At 32.8% G+C, this 22613-nt stretch overlaps 1 protein-coding gene across 1 annotated transcript in view; it reads left to right on the forward strand.

The window, feature by feature from the left end:
- Positions 1-22613, forward strand: part of LOC115232345 (ubiquitin-conjugating enzyme E2 S) — a 47619-nt gene that overhangs the window by 14572 nt on the left and 10434 nt on the right. The window contains exons 3-4 of the mRNA XM_029802182.2: positions 14489-14649; positions 21816-21963. Of these exons, the coding sequence (XP_029658042.1) occupies positions 14626-14649; positions 21816-21963 (172 nt within the window). The 5' untranslated portion in view covers positions 14489-14625. The remainder of the gene's footprint in view (positions 1-14488; positions 14650-21815; positions 21964-22613) is intronic.

The raw sequence follows: 22613 nt of genomic DNA on the forward strand, positions 1-22613 counted from the left end.
AATAGATGGCCAAATCTGTAGAGATGATTGTTTTATAGTAGTTTCATGTCTTCCATTTGTAAATTTAATTTCCACCATCAGCTTTGTTTTTGATATCTTCAAGGTCTTTAAAATAGTACCATTAAGAGAACTGTGTCAGTTATATTGATTATATGCTTCTCTTTTAAATAGCTTGTCTCATCAAAAGAGATGATTTTATAATCATCTCTCTTAACCCTATATTGCATGAATTATTAAGGACATACAAAAAATTCATTTTTACTGAAGGATAATCAAAATCCACAGCCAAAAAAGTGAATCATTGCAAATTTCTATGCAAGTATGAATATTTGGGCATTTTGGGCTTTGTTAATTTAAAGCAAAGATAGTAAATAGATACTTGAAATGTAATTTATTATCATATCAAGGCTATCCAAAAACACAAGAACAACAATAAAAAGCTGTACTTGTCTGGAAATTGTCTGATGTATTGAAGGAAAGTGAATTGTCATGTGACAGTGTGAAAGTGCTTGAAACAGTTTGATTTTGCAGTAAAACAAAAGTTAACCTTTACCACAGATAACCCTTGTAATGGACTCACAAACTGGATTCTTGCATCTGCCCTCTTGTTGCCTTCCATGTATTGGAGCCAGTGATCTATACCATCCATGCAGATTGTGTAACAGTTCAATAGCCCATTCAGTAAATCAACCCCTGCCCATAAATTTGTTGTTGTTTGTGTTAACAATTGAAGGACATGGGATGGTTAATTGACACTTTTCTTTCAAATCTGGAGACTTCAAGTGTTGGATTGGCTGCTTCGTATATTGGCAACAGAGAGTAACACCTGTTATCAAACCATTTTACCACATGTAACTCCACATCACTAAAATTGATCATCCATACTTCAACAGACCCTGCCTTTTTTTCTTTAATGCTGCGTCTGATGATAATTTACAATTGGTATGCACTGTACCAACACATGCTATACCCTGTTCATGTAGGGTATTTACAAGGTCAACTCCTGTATACCAATTGTTGTAATACAGTTAGTGCCATGTTTCTTGGTATATTTTGCAGCAAAATTATCACAATATTTCCAGGTTTTTCAGTCTTGCTGATTTGGACATATTCCAATTACACCAGTGTGAACCCCAAGATTGTGGATATGTCCATCTATTCCTGACAACACATACAACTTATAACCCCACTTCATTAGTTTCTGGGGGTTATATTGCTTGATTCCAGATTTGCTTTTGAAAGGAAGCATTTGCTCACCAATGCATAACCTTTCACATATTCACATGGGTTAATTTCTGCAAACCTTTTTATTCAATCAGTCAACAATTGGTCTAACTTTGCACCATCTCTCTGTACAGTCTTGAGCACTAGTCAGATTGTAATTGCTGTGTAAAAACTTTTCAATTTGTTTGAAACAATGTACAGTCATGACACTGGCAGTTAGACTCTTTGTTCCAGGGGCATCTTGATGAGACTCATGTAAAGGATTCCAAAAATTTGTTCCAGCTCAGCTCTTGTCAAATTGAGTGGTGTATTGGGGTTACATTGAATAGCATATTTGTGCGATTTTTCAACCCTCTGTTTCACTCTTAATATTTTGCTCATCATTATTGTCAGATGACAATTCGCTTTCCTCCAATACATCAGGTAGTGGAATGTCTTGTAGCTTTTGTGCGTTGAGAGGAAGCAGTTGCTTTTCACCATAGAAACTGCTGCGGTTCATCTGAAAGGTGATAGATGATTTGTAAGGCTTTATAAAGTTGCTCACAAAAACCTGAAATTATCATTTTAAAACATGTGCATTCACTCACTTTCAGCATGTAATTATGCTAGAACGTACAGTGCTACTTTGAAGTAGCAAAGCATAAAAGCAACATTTTAGATGCTTTTCTATCAAGATTGACCAACAATTTTGTTTAATAAGTAACACAACTTTAAACAGTTTTGTGTAATAGTAAAAAGAAAATTTGTTTATAAAGGAAGTTTGTCTACTGGTTGTTTTGAAGTAAAGAGAGTAAGTTTTTGCTGTAAAGCTTTGTTTACATTTAGGATTCAAAAAGGAAAATGAACTTAGGCATTTTTTCGGTTTGTTGCTTTAAATACACAGTATACAATATTGGGTTACTGGCATTTACAATTTAAAATATATTGTCTTGTGAATGAACACTTGATATATCTATTGGATAGTATTCTATGAAGAATGTCTTGAATTTGGTAATACTATTTCAATAAGTGAGTAAGTCTTGTTTTGTCTACCTTTAATGATTCCCTCTTGTTTTATTACAGAATGCCTTGTTTTGTCTTCATCTCTTGTGTACATTATACTTTTATATCTAAATTTTCAAAATTGATAATTTCTTATACTTATTTTGATTGATGTTCTGCTTAAGGTTTTAATTGATATTACTTTAATGATGTTTAAAAATAGTTTTCTCTGATTTCCCTCAAGTTTGACAAATATGAACTAGAATATTCTTAGTTATTTTCATGGATAAACATTGAATTCTAAAGTTTAAAACCAGGTCCTTCATCAGAAACCAATGTGTTCTGGTACAGATATTCATATGTTTCTTTGGATGCTGTTTTTCTTTCTTGTTTGTTTTCATGCTAAAGATCCTTATGTTCATAACTTCTAGGTGTTGAAATCTTAAATTTTTGTTCAGAATGAATACGAAGAGGCTGGTGCACTTACTTCCACATTCTCTCATAATTCTTCAGACAATATGTAAAGCATTTCCTTTATTACAAGAGTTCATTGTAGTAAGAGCACTTGTGAAATAAATTCTTTTGAAATGCTCAGAAGGCTCCATATTAAGTAATTGATAGCTTCTGTTACTTTGCTCTGAAAACATAGCCAGTGTAAGAATGGTATGGAAAATGTTTTGGGAGATATTGCCTCAACTGGAAAAAAAGTATTTTTTCTCTCAGTGAGGTGGCAATGAAACTTGGTCATTGGATGCATTAATGTACAATGGCTGGATAGCATGCTTTGCTGGGTGTAGTGAACACAAATAAGCTGAGTATTAGAGAAATCAAATGTAGAATGCAAGAGATGTGATGCAGATGGAAATTGACATGGGGGGGGTGCAATGCCAAGCAATCTATATGAAAAAACTTGACTGGTACTTTATTTTATCAACCACAGAAGAATGAAAGGTAAAGTTGACCTTGAACTCAGAACATAAAGATCTATAACAAATGCCACTAAGTATTTTGTCCAATACTCTGAGTTTGCTAAATGATAATTGTGTAAGAAGTATAAAAACATTAAAAAAAACAAACACTTCTTCAGCAGTTTAGATAGAGAAAAGAAGACAATGATTAAAGTTTAATACTCACTCTCATTCCTAACAATTCTTGCATATCAGAAGTGGCATACTTGATTAAGATAATATTAATTGAATGATGTTCAACCCATTCCAACATGGAAAACAGATGTTAAATGATGATGATGTGGAAGAAGATGGAGAGATGACTACTGTTAAAGACTGGTGAGCCTGTTCTGGAGAATTAGCGTTTGGTTCTAGAGGTTTATTTCTGGAGTCAACTTTTTTGAAGTAAACAGTGGTGGAACCTTCAATAAAACTCCATTTTGTCATTATAAATGACCTTGAAGCAACTGTGGCCATCAGCAACTATCTGAAGTTTGCTGAGTCTCTTTGCATTAGGATCTTGCTCCTGTAACTTTGTCATCCTCACTTCAATGAGATGAAGGGCATCAGTTGATTCCTTTATCAAAAACTTCCAGGATTGTGGGGACTTCTTGGTCTTAGCCCTCTTCATATGGTATCAATTTTTCTTCTTGTAACCAAGGAACCATTATTATTGGCAAATACAAAAAAATCATTCAACCATCAATGTACTTTACAGTATTACAGTAAATTCTCTTTGTTTTGAATTCAACTTTTGTTGAGGTTTACTTAAACTTTTACTCCTTGGTATCAATAAAATATGTACCAGTAATATTTTAGATGATTGAATCACTCATACCCCTGCCCTATTATAATTACTTCTTACATTGACATAAGAACACAGATTTCTGTACCAGAAAATTTAGTAAATATTTGTGTGCTATAATGACAACATACTTGTCATTCTCTTAACTAACCAAACTAGGGCTTAGATTTGTGATAAATTGAAATGGTATAAATACAAATTGGTGAGACTGAAAATGACGTAATAGTTTTACGAGTTGCTGTCTGATTAAACAAGGCATAGAAATGGGATAGGACCACAGAGCTTAATAGCTGAGTTCTTTTGCCTAGTGACTGAAGTTTTCTCTCTTATCTTTACCAATATCTTTTTTCTTCCTTTCCTTTTAATGAACAGCCACATTAACAGTGTTTCACACAGCAATGAATTTTTATAAAAGTGAAAAGTTTGTAATGCCAGGAAAAATGAAATAAGCATAATGTTCTTGCTCTGCATTTATACAAGAAATTATATTAAAATCAGCAAAGGCATTTGGGAATTAGGGACTCTCGGTCAGTGATTGGCAATCTTTTTAGTACCAGGAAAGAATTGCAAATTTAAAAGATCTTGTTAGGGGACTTCTGTGCTGAGACAAATAATGACTTGTTAATTTTATGGATTCATATCTGCAAAATATTTACTTGACACTAACAACATCCATGGAAATTCCAGTTATTTTGAAAACTATAAGATTATTTAAAGTTTAAAGAAAACCATGAAATATTTCTTGGGGAATTGTAGTTTATCTGAAATGTTTAATTCTTGAGATGGTGTAAAGTCCCACAGTCTTAGGAGAAAGCATCTTTTGAAAACTGTTTTTTGTTATAAACTTATTTGTCACCTCTTCTATCATGAGAATTTTTATCCATTATTTTTATCCGTACATCAAAGAATGAATGCACTCTAGAAAGAGCTACATATAATTGTTTCTGAGAAAAAAGTGGTTCACTTCTATTTGCCTTTCTAAGCTGTAAAAATTATTGAAAATGTAGTATATAATCAGTCTTAACTAGAGATCAAAATCAAGGGCATAATCTTTCTATAACATTTTCTTATGCTATAACTATGACTGTGTTGGTAACTATTTTACAAATTTTGTTGAACTCCATCCTTATTTTAATATCAGAGAAAAGTACTTTTGACTGGACTTGAATCCACAGTCCCAGTAAACTGGGCTACTTTATTGAGCTGTGGAATCTAATAGAAAATATATTTATTCATACATATATCACAGTTAATTTTAAATATTTATCAGTCAGTTGATTTGTAAATAATATAAATGTTAGTATAATAGATTATGCTGTTGACTTCATTCCATTGCATAGTTTGTGTTACAATTGTAGACCACAAAAGGAAGATTATCAATGATTTGGAGAGTCTACACTATTATTTTTATTGTAAAAAAAAAAGAGATTTACTACATTTTTTTTTTTTTTCAACCTCTATTATTGGTTAGTTGAAGACTTTATGATTGATTCTCTGCAAATGTTCACTCAAGCACATTTGTGCATGTGTACTATTAGAGAGGAGAGAAAGTGAATGTTTACAAGCATGAAATATATATGAAGCTTAATATCACCACTTGGGAATTGAACTGGATTGTAAGTTTGGATTATTAAGGGCTTTCTACTACTATATTAAAGCAACTGCACACAATATACTTGGTATATGTGTGAAAACGGCTAGACTTGGCAAGTGCTGCAAAAGAAACTATAACCATTTGATCCTATAACAAGTAGTGTTAAAGGAAGCATATTCTATGAAGTAACTTATATAAAGGATAGTTATTAATCGTCTGAATTTATGTGCCACATGGCCTAGTGCAGTGGTTCTCAAATAATTAAATGCTAACCCCCTCCACCAAATATTAGGGAAATATTTTTATCCCCTTCACCTTTATTAATGAAAGACAAAATTGGGTTTGCAGTCATATAATTTTTCTTTCTTTGTTACTGTGTTGGACAAGTTAGGAAATCAACCATCTTAATTTTATTCAGCATAGCTATTTGCCTGCTTCCTTTGCAACTTCAGTTTCCAAGGTCCCACTCTATAAGAAACACTTGACTAGTGTTTCATTCAGTAACAACAAATAATGAATAACAGTTAGTGTAGCAATGGTAATTAATAATGAGCCACTTTAACTGGATTCATATTTTGTTAATTAGAGTTTGAGTTGGTATTGTTTTGAATTATTCCAAATTATTTCAATAAAACTGAAACTATTATTTTACAAGTACATTTGCTAAGTACACATTTTGTGTGTATTGTGTTCAACCAAAGCCATGGTTTAACCTTTTAGCACTCAGATTATTCTGTCAAATGTAATACTTATTCACATTGTTTTGAATTAGTCATGAATTATCTTGTAGCTTCAAGATTTCAATGTTGTGATGGTTTCTTTTTAGAATGACATCATAGGGTAGATGTGAGAAGCCAGCTCTAGCTGGTCTGAACCAAAATAGGTAGAATATTTGGACCACATAGACCAATTTAACCCTTTAGCATTTAAACCGGCCATATCCGGCCAAAAGTATTCTGTCTGTTTTATGGTCAAACTGGCCAGATCTGGTCTCTCACACCAACCCTACAATATAATTTTAAAAATTAACAGTTACCTCATCAAAATTTCATCGCTACAAGATAATGTATGATTAGTTCAAAACAATGTAGTCCAACCCATGCTAGCATGGAAAACGGACGCTAAACGATGATGATGTGGATAAAAAAGCATTAATTTTGGCAGAATAATGCGAACACTAAAGGGTTAAGGAAATGATTTTTTTCATGAGCTACCTTTTTTTTGCATGCTATTTAAAGCATTGGCCCTTAAAACCAGTGTTCTTTATTAACAGATAATGAAATAATTCACATTGTTGAAAAAAATATGGAAAATAAACTTCAGTTGAGATATTTATAGGTTTGAAGTTGAATTACCAAATTATTTCATTGGGTAATATTTCATGTTGTAACAATAAAACAACTGATGACAAAAATATAGTTTTTAAATGATACTGAAACAGCAAAAACTGAGCAATAAATTGATTAACATATTTCTTAACAAATATGCTTTTGGCCCAAATCTTTTTCATGGATATAATAAAGCTGTTCTAATGGGGTTTTTTTTCTGTGTGATTGGAGTGTGAACTTTGTGCATTTCAAAATTCAACTATAATATTGGTGGGTTTTTGTTGTTAAAAGTATGTGTAGTCACTTAAATTGTGAGAGCACATGGCTTAGTGGTTAGGGTATTTAACTCATGATTGTTAGGTCATAAGTTTGATAACTGGCAGCATGTTGTGTCCCTAAGCAAGACACTTTATTTCATGTTACTCCAGTATACTCAGCTGAAAAAAACATATGTAGTGCTTTGTATTTCAAGGGGCCAGCCTTGTCACATTCTGTGTTGTCCTGAATCTCCCTGAGAATCACGTTAAGGGTATGTGTGTCTGTGGAGTGCTCAGCCACTTGCACATTAATTTTACAAGTAAGCTGTTCTGTTGATCGGATCAGCTGGAACACTTATCGTCATAACCGACCAAGTGCCAATTAGTCAATTGAATTGATATTGATGTTACCAGTATTTGCTTTATTGGTTTTCAAAGCACAAGCCAAAGTTGACCAGTTCATCTCCAACAGAATTTTAATTTTAAACTGAAACATTTGAAACTAAGTACAGACATGCCCTATGTTCCAGCTACAGCAGGTTATGGTATTTTGCACATGACCACTAATTTTGGGATGCAGTCTGAAATTTCCCCCTTTGGAAACTCAGATAAATTTTAAGAATTTAAAGACCACACTTACTTCTTAGCCAAAAGCTGTTTCTCAGTATTTAAGCTAAGATCAAAGTATAGCTAACAACTTGAGAAACTATAATAACAATACATGTATACATACCTGTGTGTTATGTGTATATGCAAGTGTTTGTGTATGCATCTTGCTAAACATTATGTATGAAGTGGAATTTTTCACTGCAAATATTTGTGTATATTTTCTTGAGTTGTTATGAATATCTCTGTATCTCTTTACCTTTCTGTGTGTATATATATTTATATCAACTTGCACCATTATCAACACCAAGACCAATACAACCACCTCCATTACCAACCCACCAACTCATTAATGACCAACAACAACGGTAACAATAGTATGAACAAGATAAGCAATTCCATCAAATTCAGAAGATATTGTGATACTTGCAAATAACATAAGATTTGAATAAGTCCTAGAGAATGATGTGGTTGAGTTGCTAATATCCCATAGAGGAAGTTTATCTCATGAAGAGCTGATGCTGTTGGAAGAGCAACCTGAGACTATGGAGATTTTACCAACTCCACTTAAATTAAGTGCAAAGAATATTGCTAAAGAGTTGGCACTTTTTGAGGAAGATTTACAAGTTTTTGCTCATAACAACCTTAAGCATAAAAATTACAAGAAGAGTTTACCATGAGCTCAGTCCTTATACTGAGCTGTACAAAGAGATGTTATGCCATAAACATCAAGTAGATGTTGATGATAATGAACTGTAAGAGAGAAGATGATGTCCCTCATCTTCCCTGTAATTCTCATTCCACCCCTTCACACAGTAATCGACAAGTTTTGTAATAGGAACATAACCTATTATGGTATTATGATTTCTGTTTATTTCCTAATGTATTTCTCTTGAAACATATTTATCTATACATATTGTACTGTGTACATTTAGAAATTATGTTCATACATAAAAGTGGTTGTGTTGCTGGTTTTTTTGTTATTTTATTGTTTTGGGGAAAAATCCATCAAACCACATTCTCACTTGATAACATGAAAATCAATGGGAAAATATATTTTCTGTTATGACAAGATTTTCAGGAATAGGTTATTTCCATAACACAGAGGATTTCTGTGTTGTAATATTATTTAGTTAGTCTGATGTTCTAGCACTTTAACTAGATTGTTGTGAAAGGTATTTATTGCATGGTAACTTTGGTATACACTTGGTTAAAAAATTGAAATACGTTTTGGTTATTGTAATATTATTAACTAATTTTGTTTTTTGAGTTTCTTCATAAAAATTCCATTTTGACATCTGAACTCGCAATACTAATTAGAATCAAATTTATCAACAATATTTAATATTTTGATATTATTTAATAATTCTAGTTTTACAAGACACTAAAATTTAGTTAACTATTTGGTTGTCAAGTGTGAGTTAGTTTGTCACTGTATCATAAGACTCTTGTCATTATAGCTAGATTAATTAGTCATATTGTAAATAAAAGCATTGGTATTAGATATAAAATCTGTCCCACCCATGCCAGCATGGAAGGCAGACGTGAAGCAGTTTATTAGAAATATGTGCAAATAACTGAATTTTTAGGTTTATTATATTACTTCTGATATTTAATGATTATAAAATGAGAGGGAATATTACTGCTAAGTTGAATGGATGTACACCATTCTTCATTTAAGTATTCTGAATATGCTTGCTGAAAATCCCTCCTGCTAACTGATAATTTTTAATACTCTACAGAATTAAATGCTTTTTAATGTTAATAGCTTCAGATAATTACTAGGATTATAGCATTTTGGACAAATTTTATTGTTAGGGGATTTTTATTTTCATTTAAGTGGGGTTTTATTGTATTATCTATAAGACTGTTTTTGATCCTATTCTTAGTTCATCTTGCCCATATTTCATACAGTACAACTTCTTATCGAATCTGTTTATACCATCAAAATTTACACTTCAGAAGATAAGCTATCAAATGATCAATGGAGTTTCAGTCTTTTACTCATGTCAAAATAATCACTTGTTAAGGACCAATCTCTTTTGTTTTTGAGTGATTGCATTTTTTAATTTAATGAAGGAATTTAAACTAATTTTGTTCAATTTTTCATTGTTAGATTTGCAATAACCTGGGCACTGTTTGTAATTCTTTTTTTTTTTGATAAAGTTTTATGCTTTTTTTTCTTTGATAAATAAATAAAAGTTCAACTTATTATAAATAATAGATAAGCAGTTGATAGGGAAGGTAACAAAACGGTAGGTTTTACAAAGGCAAATGTGTGTATCTGTGTGTGTAAATTAATGGTGAATATTTACTTTGAACTTTCACCATTAAAATTGGTTTCTCGAAACATGTTTATTGTATTAACAACACAAAATTATTAAGCTGGAAGACAGGCAGACAGATAGGGCCTTAAATATTCACTGGCAATTCCTTGGCTCTCGGATTTCCAGATCAATATACCAGCTGAACTTGCCTTTTATACACCCTGGGTACAAACAAACATCTCTAGCTTGGATATGAGATCTCTGGTCCTCATTAATTCCTTAAAGTTATTCATCTTTACTCCAATTTAGATGGAACATTCATTATCACTGACTATCTGAACTCTACAGTAGTACATGATTTTTTTTATTGTCTCAGAATAACATCAGGCCTATTGTGTGTGCACCTGGTTGCTGTTTTATTGGAATGTTCAACCAATTCCTAATTTTTAAAGGTATGGATATGTTTCAGTCTGATGTACCTTTGGTATGGCTATCAGAACATTCCCTTTTGTGTATAGCACTGTAAGTGGTTTTAGTAACAATGTTATGTCTCATGAGAAGGTAGTACTTTGCAGGCATCTTTGGACAGCTGTTGATGATGTGGGTAATATCTACCTTTCTCACACGATCAACATTTTATATAACATGGAAGCTTAAAGGTTTCCTTGTCTCCCTCATTGATGAAGTGTTTAATAGCTATTTCCTGTTGCCAGATAGCAAAAGCAAAGCCTTCTAGGAGAGATGTGATGTATCTACCACATCCAGTTAATGTTTCTGCTTGTGTGTGTGTATGGATGAATGTGTGTATGCATGCATGTATGTATGCTTCTTAATGCAAGCTTTAAATGAGAGTAGAGAATGATCTAAAGTAGATAGAGAAACATTGAAATTTGATAAATTGTAGAGATTGAGTAAAGAAACAGTAGCTCAAAGTAGACATTCAACCAGTTATCCTTATACATATTCATGTGTGCATATATGAATAGATATACACAGGACATTCATGTATATAGATATATAAACAAATAATCATACACACAAATATGTACACATAAACACTCATACTTACATGTAGACACACTCCTCTCTCCCTCATAAAGATGTATGCATGCACATACATGTGTATGCATATACACACACACAGTAAATAGTGTGTCAAACCATACTTTTCAGTTCTGGCTCTTCACATTCTGAATCCTGAAGCAGAGGTAGTAGGTCTGTGCCATTTATTAATCAAAACACCACATCTAATACACAGTTGGCACTCTTTCTCTGAGATGTACACACACTTGCATGCACTCCCCCTCATACATGCATATACTAACTGAAATACCAGGCATTGTCTGGAGTAAAAACTCATTGGATTAACATTATAGTGAATCAACATTGCATTGTGATGAAAATATGTCTGCAGGAACTGTTTCCTTTTCCAGTGAAAGTGTGAACTACCCTCATAGAACACAGGAAGTTATCATTCTAAAAAAAAATATCGTTAAGATTTAGAGGCAGGATTAATATGGATTATGGATGAGTATTTTAGGACAAAGTTTTAGAGTTTTTAGAATTCAGGTTTACAGTTTAGGGTTAAATGGAGAAAAGGGATTCAAAATTATTTGCAAATATTTTCTTTGTGGAATTGTAATCTGCTAATTATAACAGAAATCCAAGTAAATTTTCTAAAATTGAAAGGGAGGGGAAATGTAGGGTACTAAGTCTGATATTCTGCTGTTGTTTGTCTAGAAACTTATTATAACTTAAGTAAATTATGTTGTGACATTAACTTCAATTTCCTGTACTGTCAACCTGGGCAACACCAGGTATTCTGGCTAGCATTATATATATATATATATATATATATATATATATATTTTACATTTGTTGCAAAGAGTTCTGGTTATCGATATTGGAACTAAGCTGGCAAGTTAGCAGAATTGTTAGCATGTCAGGCAAAATGCTTAGTGGCATTTCGTCCATCTTTACATTCTTAGTTCAAATGCTTCCAGGGTCAACTTTGCTTTTCGTCCTTTAGGGATCAATAAAATAAGTATCTGTTGAGTACTGGGGTCGATATAATTGATTTGTACCAACTGCCTCCGAAATTGCACGCCTTGTGCCAAAATTTGAAACCAATATTGGAAGCTAGTTATGGAAAACAGATGACAACATTTAGTTAGAATACAGAGAATAAAAAAGTGTAATGTGAGAAATCTATTTGTTTAATTGTTTAAAACCAAACTACTCTCTATTTACTCTTCCTTCAACTCTCCAAAATAGAAAATCATCTTTATTGTTATATTAATATTTTTGTTGTGATTAATTAAAATAAATTGTTTGGCCAAGTTGTTCACAGCACCACAAAAACAATTTTGTTCTTTTGGAAGATTTGAGCATGTTTTGATTGGAGTTTTATTGTCATTCTTCAACATGTATTCGTTTCAATGGTCATTTTCCTTTTAACTCACTGTACATACTCTTGTCATTTTAGAGTGTCTAAAATATACACATTTCTACCATAAAGTAATTATTTATACAGTTCTATATTTAAGAGATGAGGAATTATGTACATTATTTACATTTGACGGATATTTGTCCTCATCTTGTTTGTTGTTAACACAACGTTTCGGCTCATGTACCCTCCAACCTTCATCAGGTGTCTTGGGGAAATTTCGAACCTGGGTACTCATTCCTAAGGTATTTTTCGATATTATTATTATTCAGGTCACTGCTTGGAATTGAAAAATACCTTAGGAATGAGAACCCAGGTTCGAAATTTCCCCAAGACACCTGATGAAGGCTGGAGGGTATATCAGCTGAAACGTGTTAACAACAAACAAGATGAGGACAAATATCCATCAAATGTAAATAATGTAACTATTTATCTTTGCAAGTATAGGAGATATGATTGTCCTTTGTTTTAATGAAAGATACTTGAAAGAAAGAAAACAAAGAAATACATTTTTTTGTCTACTTATCATTTTATATCCACCTTTCCTGTTGGCATGGTTTAGATAGGTCATCACAGTTTGAGGCAGTTGTTATTCAAAGTTACTACCTTCATAGATAAGTTGGAGGACCACATCTTGCTTGACCTTTTTAATTTTGGCATGTTCTCTGGCTGGATGTCCTTACCATCACCAATCACTTTACACTGTACTGAGTGCATTTTACTATAGCACCAGCACTTGAGAGATTGTCTTGTCCTTGACAAGACTAAAAATTTCTTTCAGCCCTACATTGTCTCTGCATGTTGACCAATCACTTTATGGAATGGACAAGGTGCATTTTAGCATGGCACTGGTATCTTGTATCTCAAAGTTAATGTGTCTGAGAAAGTGAGTGGAGAAAGTAATAATCACAGAAAATTAGCAGCAGGAGAGTGTGATAGAATGGGAGAAAGGGAGTGGTAGTTAGTAACAGAAGTGATGGATGTCAATAGTGAATGGTTTGACCAGTGGTGACTCATAGATAAAATTAGTGGGAGTGCTGCTTTAGAAATTTTTTAGTTTTTTTAATATTGTGTAAAAGGAAACAAACATATAAAATGATAATTTATACATAAACTTGATCGGTTCACATTTTAGCCACTGCTGGGTAGTGTATTTAATTTGTTCACTGAACACTGTTGCATATTCCCCTTTAAATCACAAAATAAGGTGGGGAAATGTGCTCTACACTTAATCATATTCAAGAATATAAACATATTTTTAAGCACAACACACGCAGAGTCAAAAAGAAACAATACTTTCACCTGGCACTGTCGTTCATGCAGTGCTCTCTCTCCCTTGTGTGAAGCGCACAATTCTATATTTTGTATTTTTTTCATAAAATAGGGTATGGCTATTGACATTAAGCTTAAGGATTATATAACGCACAAGTATAAAGAAAAAATTGAAGAAAAAAAGGACTCATTATATTGAGTGTTATTGATAATATTTAGTGGAAATAGGGGGTGCTGCATATTCACAAGCCACCACAGGGTTTGACAGTAGAGAAAGTGATAATTGGCAATCCAGAAAGGGTGATGGTATGTTTATTGAGTACAGCCTTCCTTAGTTACACCAGCAGAATACTACAACATAACTGACAAAATGGTCTTAAATATTTTAAAACATTCCATAGTGACTTTAGTATTGTAGATTCTGATAAAATCTATTGTTTGAAATAAGAAGACTTACAATAGGAAACATTTTAGAGCAGTTTATAGCTATGAACTTTTTTCATAAAAGGTATTTGTGATTATCTCTGTATCGGTAAAGGCATAATTAAAATCTTTCAAAAATCCAATTACTTGTGTACTTTTTGTAGTTCTTTCATTTGTCAAAGATATATTTTCTTTTCTTTTTTCTTCCATTTTTTTTCAATAATAACTAGTATGTGATATTTATTAAAAGTATTCTTTGCAAATGCTTTAAACTTTTTTGTATGTTTATTTGATATAATACTAAAACAAAGGAATGTTTGTTTATTTACATAATATAGGAAACCACTTCAATTAACTAATCAGTGGAAACAACATCATAGAAGTGTGTACCCTTGCATGGTGGAGGCCGACCTGCCTACCATCTACACCTCTTAGAACTTGATACTTGCTTGTATGCTTAGCATCTATCCACTCAATGTTCACCTGCAAACCTATGTTGGTAAGTGTCACTCTACTCAGAAATAATTGTGATTTGTGTACCTGTAATTTTGTTTGTTTGATTTGTTTTTTTTTTTCAAACTATTTTGTTTTTAATCTTATTTTGATTTATTTCTTCCTATGTTTTAAGGGGAAATCATGAAAAAATGAACAATTGCCTCAGCTCAGTATTTTGATTTTTTTTTTATTTATTAGAGACCAGGTATATTTCTTTAAAGAAATCTTTTTTATAATCAGTACAGATTGGGACATGTTTAAAGTTGGTTGTATTTTTCAATGTTCCTAAAATCATGATTGAATCTGAAAAGTTAAAGCTGCACAGGTTTCCATGTGTGTGTGTGTGTATGTATAATATTAATACAAGGTGAATGGTTTAGAAGTTACTGTCAATTAAATTGTTTGTATACTCATGGATAGATGATTTTTATTGAAATAAGATATTTTCTTCCTATATGAAATCAATAATCATGGATTAATTCTTTGATTATTTTCTACATATATGATCACAGACCAATCCACAAATATGGATATCAATGTAATCCTTTTTATGTTGAAATAATTATCAATTTTCCATTGATTTAAAAGATGAATGGATTAATCGAGGCAGATAAATAGCTTTGTATAATGTCAACACAATAACCTTATATTACCGTATATAAAAATGTTCTATATAGAATTGATTGAATAAATCACAGTATTATGACTTAAGTAATTTGGAATAATTGTTTTATGGTATGAAATATCTCAACAGAAAAATATTTATTGTTGAGTATATAAGTATTACCTCTGGACAGTTGTAGTTTAGTGGTTTGAAACCAGTGATTGAAAAAATGAAATCACTTGAATATTTGAATCTGAAGAAATTTGCATTGTGTATGAGACTCAACTAAATTAAATTTTATTCTATACTAGCAGTATCGCCCGGCGTTGCTCGGGTTTGTAAGGGAAATAACTATATAAGCATTTTTAGAGAGTTATAGCCAAAAAATAGCAAAAAATGCATTAAAAATAGAAAAAATATGATGGTAAATTTTTTTTTAAATCGTTGACTCATCGTAGACATTTTTAGAGAGTTACTTCCCTTATATAATAGCGAAAAAATGCATTAAAATGGGAAAAAAACGATGGTAAATTTTTTTTAAATCGTAGACTCATGTAGACGCTTTCTTAGCCATTTCTGTTTTGGTGTCTTCAAGCCATGAAGTCGTTCTAAAAGAACACTGGTCTCCTTGACAACGCATTACGACGTTGATTTCCTTACACTCCCTTCCCCACAGGTGCAGGTGTGAGCGTGGACGCCAACTCCGCCGCCATCGACACACGAAAAATTATGCATTAAAATGGAATAAAAAATGATGTTAAATTATTTTTTAAATCGTAGACTCATCGTAGACGCGCGCTAATATTCAGACGGGCTCGATATGAATCACGACTATAAGCTACCCGAATTTGGTTAAACTGTACCGCAAAATGTGGGAGTAGTTAGGAATCTAAATCGAAGGGGACAGACACTCACACAACTACAGTTTTATATATATATAGATATACATAGCGCAGTAGTGGTGAGATATGACAGCAAAGAAAAGCATACATTCACTCTCTGCATGCAATTAGACTCGGAAAGTTCGTGAGGAACCCATTGACCCAATTTGCTGACTTTTCCGATAGCACACAGGTGTCAATGAATGGTTGAATGACCAAATCCAAGCTTCTCTGCTAGTTCCTCAACAGTTACGATGATATTTTGTTCCACCAGGGTTTTCAGGATGTCCTTGTCGAGTTCTACAGATCTTTCAGGATGAGGCTCGTCTTCTAGGCTGTAGTTTATGGCTCGGGATTTCTGGAACCACCATTGACACTGCCTTACGCTTATTGTCCAATCCCCATATACTGCATTAATATTTCTTGTACTTTGCACACATTTATATTCTGTTATTCTTTTATATGTTTCAGCCTTGAGGTTGTGGCCAGGCTGGATCATGTGTGTGTGTGTGTGTGTCTATCTGTCTGTCTGTCTGTATGTATATATGTATATGTATGTGTGTGAACAATAATATTTTCAACAGATGTGTTGCAAATGTATCTGATTGTTCTCAAGCTTCAATACTGTGTGTGTGTGTATGTATGTATGTATATGTATGTATGTATGTATGTGTGTGTGTATGTATGTGTGTGTGTATGTGTGTGTATGTATGTATGTATGTATGTATGTATGTATGTATGTATGTATGTATGTATGTATGAGTGTATGTTTACTTTATTACTAATTACTCTCTTCCAAGAACATTTTCACTCACTCTTAGCTCTTAGCTTCCCATACATTTTACTCATGTATCTATCAGCGTCATAGACAGAATACTTTCACTTTAGTCTTCCTCAAATCACTCTGTCGCTATTTACTTTCATTTTATTCGTTGCCCACTGTGTGTGTGCGTTTGCGTGTGGTGTAAACCAGACTAAGAAAAGCATTTGACACACACACCAGAATGTGAGTTTTCTGTAAATTTTGCTTAATTGGAGTTTAAATTTTAAAAACTGGACCTGGCATGACGCGATGCATTGTACTCTCAAAAATGCTAGGTAAATTGTAATTGAAGAAATCCTATATTGTAGATTTGTATAACTCCCAAAGGGAGGCAGATAAAATCTGCCTTTTATAATAAGAGATTATAAAAGGCAGATTTTATCTGCCTCCCTTTGGGAGTTATACAAATCTACAATATAGGATTTCTTCAATTACAATTTACCTAGCATTTTTGAGAGTACAATGCATCGCGTCATGCCAGGTCCAGTTTTTAAAATTTAAACTCCAATTAAGCAAAATTTACAGAAAACTCACATTCTGGTGTGTGTGTCAAATGCTTTTCTTAGTCTGGTTTACACCACACGCAAACGCACACACACAGTGGGCAAGGAATAAAATGAAAGTAATTCACTTACTGTAGTGAGTGATTCTTTCACTCTGCCTCCCACTTCCTCTTTACACACATAGAAAAAACTTTTATTTTTTTACATAAGTAATGAGAGTGAAAGAGACTAAGAGAAAGCGATTGTATGAAGAGGGAAGTTCCTTTCAAGTTACCGTGCATGGGACTCATTGATGTACATGTGTGTGTGTGTGTGTGTTTGATGGAGTGTGGGAGACAGACAGTATGTTGTGTAAGTGAAGTGCTTCTGTTAGTGTGTGTGAAGAGACAGAGAGAGTAATGTGTGAAAGAGAGAGATAACTGAAATTTTTTACTCGGTTTATGTGTATATGTATGTATGCATGTATGTGTGTGTGTGTGTGTGTGTGTATGTGTGTGTGTATGTATGTATTTATATATAAAAGAAAGGTTGTGTGTCTGTCTACTCCGATTTAGATTCCTAACTACTCCCACATTTTGCGATGCAGTTTAACCAAAACCGGGTATCTTATAGTCGTGATTCATATCGAGCCCTTCTGGGTATTAGCGCGCGTCTACGATGAGTCTATGATTTTACAAATAATTTACCATCATTTTTTTCCATTTTAATGCATATTTTTTAAAATAAACGGAAGTAACTCTCAAACTTCACACCAATATGCGTGCTCATATGCGACGTAATATCACATCACCAGCATTTCCTCACACCCTCCTTGCACTTGGCGAAGGCAAAATACCAGGGGATGAAAATGGTAATATTGCCATCGATTCCATTTGTACCATTGTTAAGACGCCTTCTGATCTCAGAGATGCAGTGTTCCCAGATTTACAAGCTAATTATCAGAATATGGATTGGATTGGCAAAAAGGCTATACTGGCCCCGAGGAATAAAACTGTTCACCATATTAATGATGAAATGCTAAAACTCATTCCTGGGGAAGTCGATGTATATCAGTCTATCGATACAACTCCTGACCCAGAGGACGTCATCAACTATCCAATAGAGGTACTCAATTCCTTTGAGCACCCCGGACTACCACCACACTTTCTCAAACTTAAAGTTAGTGCCCCTATAATGCTCATCAGAAATTTGGTTCCCCCAAAACAATGCAATGGCACACGTTTGTCCTTATCTCCCACCGTAAGCTTATTTCAATATTTGCCTGAATAATCATCATAATTCAGTGCAATCATTAACAGTACTTTCAAGCAATTCAGCCCCGAGCAACGCCGGGCAATTCTGCTAGTAAGAGATAAATGTACATGAAGGTACTGCTCTGGTACTTATTGCTTTGGCTGCGATAGCTGGGAAAAAAATATAAGAACAACACACACAGATGAATTGCAAACTAGGTTTGAAAGATAAGATAAACTAAATGAAGAAATTTAGTAAATCCAAAAATGTAAGTCTGAGATAATGTGACTATGTAGAAAGGATAGTTATGGAGACAGAAAAACAACTATTTGTTACTGAACAACAGACAGGCTTCTAACTTCATGAATGGTTATCCAGAGTTATGATTGAAATAGTTGATTTGCAATTATGAAGGGAAATGGGAGAAACATGTTTTTTGAGAGCAAAATACTTGTTTACAACCAATATTACAGATAAAATTCCTTCAGTAATGATCTTTTCACATTCAGAGGCAAGCATGTCAATTCTTTAACCCTGTGCTAATTCACAGGTACCTACCAACACTTTTACATTAGCACTACTAATCATTCATATACAGCTGGCTAATTATGCTGTTCACACCTGCACTAAAAAAACATTCATGAGCCTACATACACCAGCTATTGAATATTTGTTTGCATTCCTCTTTTCCTTTGTTTGTTTCTATAATCACTCTTTGTAATAATAATAAGGATGGGCTTTTTTCTCTTCTCTAGTTATGTGAATTATCATCTTTGAAATGTTTGAAGTTGTCGAAGTTGGCAATAATTTTGAACATTATTTTCTACAATTAATTTTGCTTTGCATTTTTTTTTTAATGCTAAACATAGGTTAGTCTTATTGTTGCCATGCCAACATGATTTTGTTGGGTTCACAGCACAGAATACTGTCACTTATAGCAATCTTCCATCATTTTGTCTGTAAGACCCAGCAAATCTACTTCATTTCATCACTTCTTCTTGAGTCTTCAGTCTGCGTCTGTTGTAATTACTTTCTAATGTTTGCTATATAGTTCATCTTACAATCAGCACTTATCTATTTGCATCACATGTTCATATAACTGAAATGATGTCTCTTACATATATATCAGCTGGTGCCTTTAGTGCCCAGCCATTTTCTTAGCTTACGTGGCTCTGTCTGTCCTGCAGGTTAACATTACACATCCAGTAAATCATAAGCTGACTCATTTCTTTCCATCATCTACACAACCTCCTTTACATTTGATACACTTTACCTTGCATTATCATCATATGCCTTACAGATTGTTCAGACTGTCTTTTGCACACACACAGAAACTTTTTGTTGTCAATAATTTCATATATTTATTCCACTTCCTACATTGGCAGTTAAGTATTTGCTATTACATTTCCAGCACTAATTAAATTACCCATAAAACAGAAGTTATCTACTTCTATATTTTATAAAGTATCAATATTACATGTACTGCTGATGCTAGGTACTCTTGTACATCAAAGATCTTGGTTCTCTGCTAGTTACCAAAAATAACACATTTTTTTTAAGAGCCTCTTATAAAAAATCTAGAATTATTGTTTTATTTTGTAAGATTGAGTTCTTACTTACTCCTTCCTACATATCCAGCAAAATAACTTTTATGTATTCTCTGTTATTAAATAACACTTTGATCTTTGCCTGCAGTTATTTAATTGATTTTAACATGTTAACAACAAAAAGTTCTCGGAGACAAGTCTTAAATTTTTGTGTTTTAGCCCACCTTCTTCTGCACAATTTGTTTCTGCCAACCCTCTGCTTGTTACAACATGTAGTCTTAATGCACACCAAACTGTTGAGGGCATGACATTGTTAAAATGATTTCTTCAGATTAACAAAAATAGAGTGGCTAGTTTTTAGCAAGGAACTTCTTGTAGTTGTCACGACAGAAATATAGTATCTTATCAAATCCAATCCTGCATATGATAACTTTGCTATTTCTCTCTCAACTACTTTCAAGGCATGTTTTATCTTTTTTAAAGGTTTATAATCGAACCTCACCAGTTCATCTTTATCCCTTGTAACTTTGCAAGAGTATTACAGCTGATGATACTCTTTTACTTGTCATTGGTGGTTGCACCTTTCTGTATTACCTGATTAGTTTAGTGTGTTATTAGTATAGTATTTACATGACCTGATAAGTGGAAAATTTCAACTATCCCTGATGGGTATACTGCTAACAATCTGTAAGGCAATTTATACTAAAAATTTCTTTTGTACATGGCTCTGCAGATGATTCCATTTAGATTTGCCATATTCAACAGAACATCTTATAACAACATCTTCATACCTTTCTTTTCACTGTTATTGACTGTGAATGCACTAATGTTAAGTTGTACATACTTCTCCCCACTCATCTTGGGTCATGTGGATTGCCATTTTGAAATCCAAACTATTTCATTCCACTTCATGCAAAATTATGAACTTTTAGTTTTCATCTTTTCTTTCTTTATAAATCTGATATTTATCTTCTTACTTTCTTGATATTCCTTTTAGTCTTTCCATGTGTTGCACTTAGGTTTTACAATTCTGTTATGCTATTTCTACTACATGCTGCCCACTGCCAAGTAATAATAGGATATTATGTCAGGTTTATAAAAGCTATGTGACTGGCCTTAAAGAAGTAGCGCAAAGAAGAATCAATATCAAAAGCTTAATCAGAAAGCAAAATGTCAAGTTTATCAAACCAGGAAAGGTTGAGTACAGGAGATTCATTAATGTTCTGCACTTCAGTTTGGTTTGTTTTGGTTTAAAAAATTATAGAGTAATTTCATTTTAAATTTATACCTCTATATAAAATATACCTCTATATAAAATTTAAAAATGTGCATTATAAATGTTAATTTCCTCATAGTGCAATTGTGACATTTCTGCAAAACTATTCCACTGTCTTTTTTGACTTTTAAGCAGAACCATTTGATTTACATTTGTAATGAATAGCACAACTCTTGATTTATCTCACTTTATGAAATCTAAGTTCATATTTATGAAAGGAATCATTGAAGAGGATAATTTACAACATGAATATTTATTAACTTGTGACTGTTTTGGCTAATAATATTTTTTCTCTTTTATCAGTGTTCTAATGTGGAAAACTTGTCTCCCCAAGTTATCCGTCAAGTTGCTAAGGAACTTGCTGATTTATCCAGCAACCCTCCTGAAGGAGTAAAAGTCTTCCCCAATGAAGAGGATATTACAGATATACAGGCTAGAATAGAAGGGCCTGGTATGTACATTTTTATTGTTCATTTTTCTTTTACATTTCATCTACTTGATTACATTATTGTGATGTAGAATAATAATTCTAGTTTTTATGTATTCCACATCTATTTTAAAGGTATTCCAAGTTACAGAGAGATTAAATATATTTTTTTAAATGAGTGAATTTGTTTTTCTTAATTCAGTTTGTAAGTCTAAAATGACAACTTTGCTCTGAAACATCCAATTTAGTTTACTTTTAAACTTGTTGATAAACATAAGTACATTAAATTATAAAATAATTGGAAAATTTTAGAGAAAAATTTTGAAACTTTTGGCTATAGAATGCTATCTTAGCTTAATGTTTATGAAGTATTTATAACAAAATGCCATTAATATGCTCCTTGCTCACCAGTTCAAAATTTTTTTTGACCAAACAAGATTGGCTGCTGTCCTAAGCAATTAAAGTAATTTAAATGAAATATTCTTGTCATAAAATAATCAAAATATGTTATGATTATCTTATAATTGATTTATATATAATGTGCCAAAACAGACACAGAAGTATGGTGCAGGCTTCTGCTTGGCCAACTCCTGTCAAACCATCCAACCTATTCCGGCATGGAAGGAGGATGTTAAATGATGATGAACTTGAAGTAGATAAAGCTATAAATGATA

The sequence above is a fragment of the Octopus sinensis genome, linkage group LG2, assembly GCF_006345805.1.
Source record: "Octopus sinensis linkage group LG2, ASM634580v1, whole genome shotgun sequence".
In the NCBI taxonomy this organism is placed as follows: domain Eukaryota; kingdom Metazoa; phylum Mollusca; class Cephalopoda; order Octopoda; family Octopodidae; genus Octopus; species Octopus sinensis.